Consider the following 8,827-nt stretch of genomic DNA (forward strand, 5'->3'; position numbering starts at 1 on the left):
CCTTCCCCCTCCCCCATTTCTGAAGAAGGGTCCCGACCCGAAACGTCAGCTTTCCTGCTCCTCTGATGCTGCCTGGAATGCTGTGTTCCTCCAGCTCCACACTATGTTATGTTGAAAATCCGTGGTCATTTTCTGAAAATTGAACTTGTCCGTCACCAGCTTCAGCAAACAAACGATCGTTGGCAAAAGCTGAACTTGGTCTATTTTTGTATGGGACTTTTTAATCAATGAACCTAACATGTAGGCTAAAAGAACATTAATGCAGATGTTTGTAAGTCTCTGTTTCAGTTTGAAAGAAGAGGACTGTAGATTAAAAGTATTCTGTTCATTCAAGGATTTTAAACAGATAAACACATTTACTATTTGTTGCTCTACTCCTCACTCTGGAAAATTCATTGGGAATGGCAATTAACAGGAATTCCAGCATAGTTAACACTGTCAGCAAATGTGGTTGTTGCATGTCCTTCCTCAGAATTACATGCAAAACCAACAAGCAACTTCCTAAAATAAGTGTTCCAGGGCACTCTCACATGTATTAGACTGAACAGCAATGGGCCTAAACTTATAAACATTAAGTACAAGAAGAACGAAACAAACAAAAACAGAAAATTGGAGAAACTCAGCAAAGAAAATAGTTAACGCTTCAAATCCTGTGACCATTCTTCAGATCTGCTGAGTTTTACCAGAAATTTCTAATTGTTTTTTTGTTTCAGATCTCCAGCATCTGCAGATCTTTGTTTTATTTCAATATAGGAAGAACTATGGACTGGGAAAAACTAATTGAGTGCCTAAAAGTGACGGATATGCCAATTAAATATCATGAACCTGAAAAGTTTAATGTGGCAAAAGATAAGGGGATGTTTAATTGAAGTAAGGGAGTTTGAGCTACTGCAACTTTTCTAGTTTCTGAATTTGACCTCACACCAAATGTGTTGAGGCAGCTTTGCACTGAATCCTAACATTAGATTCATGTATTAAGCCATGTGCCTGCTTTCACAGGGAAACATCCAAGTTTATGCTAATTTTCAATAGCACCCACTGTCTACTACACATCTTCCACCATGCAGTCATTGTTCCCAGAAAATTATTTGCAACTGGCATTGTTCCAAGAAAGAAGTTATTAATGTCTGTGGCTTTGTCCATTGCTTTCCGAAGTGGAACATTTTTCAACTTGTTCTAGTCTTTTAGTTCCACTGAATATTAATTACGTAAAATACATGCCAATTTCACTGGTGAAATCAGGCCTTCACATATGAGAAATACATGGCTCACCACAGTGATTATGTATTACACTAGTTTTATTCGATTGATATAAATCACTCGAGAGTTTTTGTTTAATTGTGTTTCTCAGGCAATCCAGTCAAATTCTACCATCTGTATTATCTGTGTTAATTAAAATTTAAGATTAATGAAATCCAAATGCTATAATAGTAAACGTAATTACAGTGATGATTCCATATTAATTCAGTAATTTGTTTATCTTGGTTCACAAGAGTTATTAGATTGAAAAGACAGCATTGTTTTAAAGGCATGGAGTCAGCTCGTGGTAGGAGAACCTACAAACAAATTTGGACTTTTATCAAGCTTGCTTGAAACTCCCCACCTCAATTACTAAAATAGCCAGGAGGGAAACTTTGTATGATTTCAGCATAGGTCGCATGCTTGGCGTAATGTAAAGTATTATGTTAGTTTGGAAAGAATGTATGAGAAACATAAACTTTCTATTTATTTATTTTTGCATTGTGAATGTCACAGAGTCTTGAAATTGCATAGGTTTTTGTTACCTATATTGGATTCTTCGTTCTACTCTAATCTACAAGAATGTATCAAGAAGTAAAAAGTGATGAACTTATTAAAATGTTCAAAATGTGAAACTGCATCAAAAGACAATTAGGGGCACATACTAGCTCTGGGTATGTTAGGCATAACGATATATATAAATGAACAGTTTATGATTTTCATTCATGGGATGTGAGCATTTGTTGGCAAGGATTTGCGGTCCATTTCCAATTATACATGAGAAGGTAGTGCTAAATACATTAGTTCACACTACAACAGTAAAGAGGAAATCTTTACCCAACATAAATAAGAATGTTATGATCATTTCAGAGGCCTATACACATGGCATGCTGACATGTTCACAAGATGACATGTCAGGCTACATAATTATTTCCAGTTTCTCATGAACTCATCTGATGAGATGAGGCCACAATCCAGAAAATAATACTAAGTGATTAAATAGGTAGAAGGATTCACACACAAACAAGCAAACCTGGATAAAATCAGTGACTTATGCATGCATCCCTTTTCTTATAATGAACATCCCTGCGTGTTTTTTTTTAAATCGTACACAAGAATGTAAACTGACCACAGTCCGCCACTTTCACTTATGTTTGTAATCAATTGAATGCACCCATTTTCTAGAATAAAGCTTTGAGGGAATGTTCATTATAAGTATCTAAATAGAAACTGGCGTCTTTCTCGGTTACAACAGCAGAGCATATTGTCAGGGTGTGCTCTTCCATCATGCATAATACCTACTCTCAGACAATGGAATCACAAGAGCTCTATACTCTATGAAGACAACAAATCATGGATCTAATGAGAGGGGTCTGATTTCCAAACAATCTTCATAGCATCAGAACATATTGAACAAATTACAACTCTGTAGGTGATTGCCAATAATGACTGTATATCATTATTCAATCATAATCCTGACTAAATGTTATACAGCACTGAGATTTTAATTATAGAAGCAAAATAATTTTGCTGTTTTTCAAAGATGGTGTGCTGTGAGAGAAGTCATTTTGTGTTTTGCAAAAGAGTTAATCCCTTTTTATTTAAAACCTCTAATTGATAAACTATTAATATAGCCAACAATTTTGGTATCCTACCAGCAAACTTCATCCAAAAATAGAGCACATGGTTGAGTATTGAGCTCTATAATCCAGAAAGTGCCATGCTTAACAGCAGTCTGTACTAGGTCAGGTGATTCCTGCTGATGCACCAATTTTAGTGCTACCATTGGCCTTGGCACCATTGAACTTGTGCCTGTCTGGACAGGATGCTGGTGGACTCAGAAACGTGCCAAACCATACTATGGCAAATGGTGATTCCACATAGAGTGAGCTATGGTTCAGTTCCTTCAAGTTCTCCTTGGGGGAGACAGGCAACAAAGTCATGCATAACCCAGTCACAATCACAGAGGCAAGCAAGAAAGAGTGGACTTAAAATTATTGGCTCTGCTTAATTTTTGTGGGCAAGTGAATACAAGTAATGACATACAGATGATGAAATCTGTGCTCGTTCTCCATTTGGGTAAAGGAGGTACAAATTCATCCACCGTTGTATCAAGCTAGATTTCATTGATTTGTTCTACCTGTTCTCCATCCTTGTAAGTGTGGGCACCTTTCATCCAAACGATGGTTGGGGTAGGGTCACCTTTGGCCTCACAGGTCAATGTAATCTGCTCTTCAAGCTCTACTGCGGTCTTGTTTTCTACATATGTAATTTCAGGTTTCACTACAAGACAAAAAGGAGTTTTAAATCCTGGTTAATGACACAGCTGGCACCAAGTAATAAGGAATGTCTACGAACTGATCAAATTTGTAGTTAGCTATTACGATGATTCAGCAATTAAAACAGGGGCTGCAAATTCCAAATTTTCAACAAAAACAACATGACATTAACAGAGATAAAAAGGTGTAGAGCTGGATGAACACAGCAGGCCAAGCAACATCATAGGAGCAGGAAGGCTGACGTTTCGGGCCTAGACCCTTCATCAGAAGTCTGCTGTGTTATTCCAGCTCTACACCTTGTTATCTCAGATTTTCCAGCATCTGCAGTTCCTGCTATCTCTGACATTAACAGAATTGCCCTAACTGGGATTTCCCTTTCCATTGTCGTTGTCGGTTTCAGAAATTGGCGCATGGAGCAGCAATTGTTCTTGAGTAGACTAATTCATAAAACACAGCTATTAAATAAAAATGATAACTGCCTTTCGTGGCTGACAGATATTCAAGTGGGGAAATTCTAGGAATATGTAGGTATGAAATGAACCAATTAGGTAATCACCGTGTTCAGAAGCTTTTAAATAAATGTGCATCATTAAAACTATTATGGAGAAGTGCTTACAATTTTAAAAGCTTCCTTGACGTGCACTTTAATATTAAAACCTCCATAATTTTTGAAAAACTACTAATTTCCAGCAACCCACTGCGCTGTCATTTTAAATCATTTAGAGTCTCTCAAACAGCAAGGTGTACAGTTTCTCTGTTTCTTGATCTACCAGCAATGGTTCACCCAAGAGACAAAAGGAAAGTTCTAACCAACCTGTTCAGGGATGTTGTGACGTAAGTAGGACTTGAACATGGGCCTCCTATCCAGGGACATGAGAGACTCTGTATGTCCCTTGGCATGGAGGTAAAAGATCTCACAGCTGTATGTCCAAGAAAAACAAGGAAGATCTCCACAATGTCCTGACTAAAAATTATCCCTCAATCAGCACTTCTGAAATATGGGTTACCCAGTCAAGATCAATTTTTAGTTTGTGGAACCTTGCTGTGTGCAACTATGGCTGCCTTGTTTTCTACTTTAGAACAGACGCTTCTAAAGTAGTGAAATGGCTTTAGGATCTCATGAGGTAGTAAAAGATGCTGTTAAATGTAACTTTTTTTCTACCTTTCTTGAATGCTGCTTTGAAGCAGCTAGCCTAGTGTAAACTCAGTTTTAGGGGTCACGAAAGATGGATAGCAACTCAACAGCTGGCTACTATAGGTCCTACCCAATGCTAACAGAAGGGAAAAATCAACGTTTTGAATGAGAGAGACCTGAACTGTGACAAGGGAGAGGAGTCAGCAATTCAGCTCCTCGTGCCTGTTCCACCATTCAAAGAGATCAAGGTCAGTCTCTGGCCCAACTCCACATACTTGCCTTTGCTTAACAAAAATTTACTTAACGGATATGAACCAAAGGTATTATCTTATGTTTATAATTAACAACTGATCCAGCATCAAATACCATTTATGGAAGAGAGTTCCAAACATTTACCTTCCTGTGTGAGTCGAAGTGCTTCCTAATATCTCTGCAGGAATGATCTGGACCAAATTCTCAGATTATGCCTCCTCGTTCTAGAATCCCCAACCAGTGGAAATAGTTATTCTACCTTGCCTTTTCTTGTTAATACTGAAGACTTCAATCAGATCACTCCTTAGCCTTCTAAATTCTGCAGAAAACAGGCAGAATTTGTATAATCTCTCCTCATAATTTAACTCTTTAGGTCCAGGTATCATTCATGTAAAACCTACATTATATTTCCTCCAAGGCCAATATCTCCTTCCTGAGGTGTAGTGCCCAGATCTGCACTCCTGACTCCAGTAGGCTTAACCAGGGTGTTGTATAACTGCAGTATTATTTTTGCATCCTTATACTCCAGGGGCAAGATCATTACAGACAATTTACACAATGTTTCATCCTTCAAGATGTATTTAGTTATTAATTAGAACTAACCAATCAAATCAGGCGGGACACAGAAGTACCTGATTTTAATTCATGAGTGATTTGTGCCAAGCTTTATGTTGGGAGCATTAAATTGCAACATTTATCTCAAGGGGTAGCTGTACATTCTCTTCTACAAGATAATCCTTTTATTTCATGGTAGAAAATGTGACAGGCTACCATTAGGTTCCATCAAATGACTAAAGTGCATCATATTTTTTTTAAAAATCCTAACAGTTTTCCTAATTTAAAAAAATCTCCATATCAAGCTGTAGTTTAAGATAAAACGTTGATCAACCACTTTTCCATGGTAGATACTATTGAAATATTGATTCTCAACAGCGGCTGCATGACGATCAGTCTGATGCAGTTTGTACCATGCATGGACAGAAACAGAGTTAACATTTCATTTTGATGAAGCGAGTTATTCACCTGTAACATCAACTTGATTTCTCTCTGCAACTGTCACCTTACATGCTGAACCTTTCCTGGGGTTATTTTCCCCCTCCCAGATTCCAGCATCTTCATTACACTACTAGTGTTAGCTATTCACACTGCATGTATTTGTGAACAAATGGGACAGAAAGTTTTCTAAACAAACAAATAATCCTTCTTTAATCCTGCGCTGCTTGAATGAGTGGAAAAAAAAACTCAACTGAAGGGACTTCAAGTAGCAGAATATTTTGCCACCAGAGGGAGCTTCGTTATTTTTCAAAGCTTACTTTGCCCTGCAGTGGTAGAGGACAGAATTGAAATTATTCGCTTTAGTTAAAATGTGTGAATGCCTTAATTTTTTGATACTGATGGTGCATGGATTAGCATCTAAACAAATGCATTCTAGGCTTTCATATTTGGGACATCTCTTGCAAGTTGGACTTCTACCTGTTCTGGAAGATACCCCACAGTCTCCACTGCATCTCAAGCTCTAGGTTAGAAGGCAAATTCCCTGGATGGCTGAACAATTTCCCTGGATTAGAGGCAGATGTTTACTGTGTCAGGTCACAGTAGGAGAAGCACCGTGTTGCTTGATCAAAAAAATCCATTTGCTTTTGTGCATTGTTACAATATTGGTGAACACAGGAGTAACTATATTCAACTTCTAACATTTGATATTTTACCTGATACATCAGAAGCCTAAATGGACTAAAGCAATTGTTAGAGGACAAATACTGACCTAAAATAACTGCTATGATCACTTGACCACATATTACGGCAATCTATATAAAAATACCATGTGTGGAAGACCCTGCAGTCAGCTACTGCTATGTAATATTTATGTGTAATTTGTTTATATGACTGTAGTGACTATCCTTTTAACTATGTCTTATTTCTATGAAGTAATGCAGCTACATTTCTGTTTTATTTCTTTTTTTATATCGAAGACTTGTACCGAAGATGGCACCATAAAAGGCGACATTATATAACTTTTCACTGCATTCCTACACCTCTGTACTTGAGTACACGTGACAGTACAGGATGTTCTATTCTAATGTTGGCATTGCAATGACCATTTCATCCAATGGTAGTGAAACCCGACAATTAAGTCAGCATCAAGAAATCTCGTTTTTAATTCACACTTACATGAGGAGTTCACGTATAAAGAGATTTCCTTACACAGAAAAAAACCTCGTAACTTGGTGCCTTTATTTCAAGCTAGCCAATTATGTTTCAACTGAAGAGCGAGTTGAGTGTTAAAAATGCAAAAAAAAATTTTTGCGATTCACCAAAGGAAAGTTGGGGTTAAAAAGAGGGAAGAATATTCCCTTATCTCACCTAGTTATAATAGGGTCAAATACTGTACTATATTTGCTGAATTCCCCACCTTTATATTGCCACATTAACTACCCAGAAGCTACCTAATAGTAGATTGTTCAAACCAGGTAAGGAGCATTAATCTTTGATTTGTATGTAGCTACCAGCTGAATATTCCTGCACAATGCAGGAGGAAGGGTGGAGGATTCATCGTCTACACTTCTCAAACTCATTCACCCCCAGAACTGCTGGGAAATTGGCAGGATAGGGCTGGCTGGTCTACTCTAATGACAACTGTGTCAAACTGTGCAGAGTTTTACCGAACACTTGGAGGGTGATCTCCAGCTCAGCGTCTCCAGCCTTATTCTGTGCAATGCAGATGTAGTCACCATCATCTCTTTTACTGATTTTGTTTATTGTGAGTTCAGAGCCATCTTCATTCATAATGTATTTATCCCCATCTGCTTCAATTACCACATCGTCTCTGAAAAAGAACACGACAAATGAGATATGTCAGGCTAATAACTACAAATCATAGGTTCAGCAGAGAACGTACATATATCTGCAAGATTGGGGACAGTTTTCTTAGAAAACATAGGTAGTTTTACAGTAACCTTGCGACCATTGGAGGGCTTTATCATGGTTTAACACAGTTATTATTAAATAGATACAGCAAAACTGTGCCATTCTACAATATGATGAAGCACCAAAGCAGATTTTTCTGAACAAAGTTAGCCCCATTTTTCACAATCCTTTATTACAGCAGTAAATAAAGTCAATTTAATTCTTGCACCAGAGGGGAAAATATTTCAAGAAAATAAACGTACTACACATAAAATAAAAGATTTTTTTTAACCTTTTTAACACTAAAACCTCTTGTGCATCATAAAAGAAAGTTAAATCAATTGCAAACAAAGCTTGTTTGGCTCCCATTCTCAGACAGCTTTCCAATTCACATCATAAAGAGTAAAACTGAATTAAAATTAATTCAGATGTATGGAGGTAAATTTAAATAAAAAGGGGAATAATTATCCATACTTAGCTAACTAGGTTTTTGACACCCACATGTGTGAAGTGCAATGTAATAAGTTAGGTGCAACAAATTCAACTGTTTCCTGCAAATAGCATGCGTTGCAGACATGGAACACTACTTGATGCCAGAGGACCTTCTTCTAGTCTTCAGGTTACCACATATTTTATAAACTTATCAAAAAAATAACAGCCTCGTGCTGTTTTAGTAACACGCATGATTAACTCAATGCTAATGTTTTAGAACATTTCAAATGATGTACATCTGCTGTTAAGAAATAAGACACAAACTGATCTAACATAACAAGGTGTAGAGCTGGATGAACACAGCAGGCCAAGCAGCATCATAGGTGCAGGAAAGCTGACGTTTCGGGCCGAGATCCTCCATCAGAAATGGGGGAGGGGAAGGGGGTTCTGAAATAAATAGGGAGTGAGGGGGAGGCGGATAGAAGATGGATAGAGGAGAAGATAGGTGGAGAGGAAACAGACAGGTCAAAGAGGCGGGGATGGAGCCAGTAAAGGTGAGTGAAGGTGGGGAGGTAGGGAGGGG

At 37.7% G+C, this 8,827-nt stretch overlaps 1 protein-coding gene across 7 annotated transcripts in view; it reads right to left on the reverse strand.

Annotated features, from left to right (window-relative positions):
• Positions 1-8,827, reverse strand: part of ncam1a (neural cell adhesion molecule 1a) — a 489,661-nt gene that overhangs the window by 150,261 nt on the left and 330,573 nt on the right. For all 7 annotated transcript variants that reach the window (XM_048615409.1, XM_048615408.1, XM_048615406.1 and 4 more), the window contains exons 8-9: positions 7,569-7,732; positions 3,380-3,522 (exon numbers count right to left, since the gene is read on the reverse strand). In XM_048615409.1, the coding sequence (XP_048471366.1) occupies positions 3,380-3,522; positions 7,569-7,732 (307 nt within the window). The remainder of the gene's footprint in view (positions 1-3,379; positions 3,523-7,568; positions 7,733-8,827) is intronic.

The sequence above is a fragment of the Rhincodon typus genome, chromosome 32, assembly GCF_021869965.1.
Source record: "Rhincodon typus isolate 14 chromosome 32, sRhiTyp1.1, whole genome shotgun sequence".
NCBI classification, from domain to species: domain Eukaryota; kingdom Metazoa; phylum Chordata; class Chondrichthyes; order Orectolobiformes; family Rhincodontidae; genus Rhincodon; species Rhincodon typus.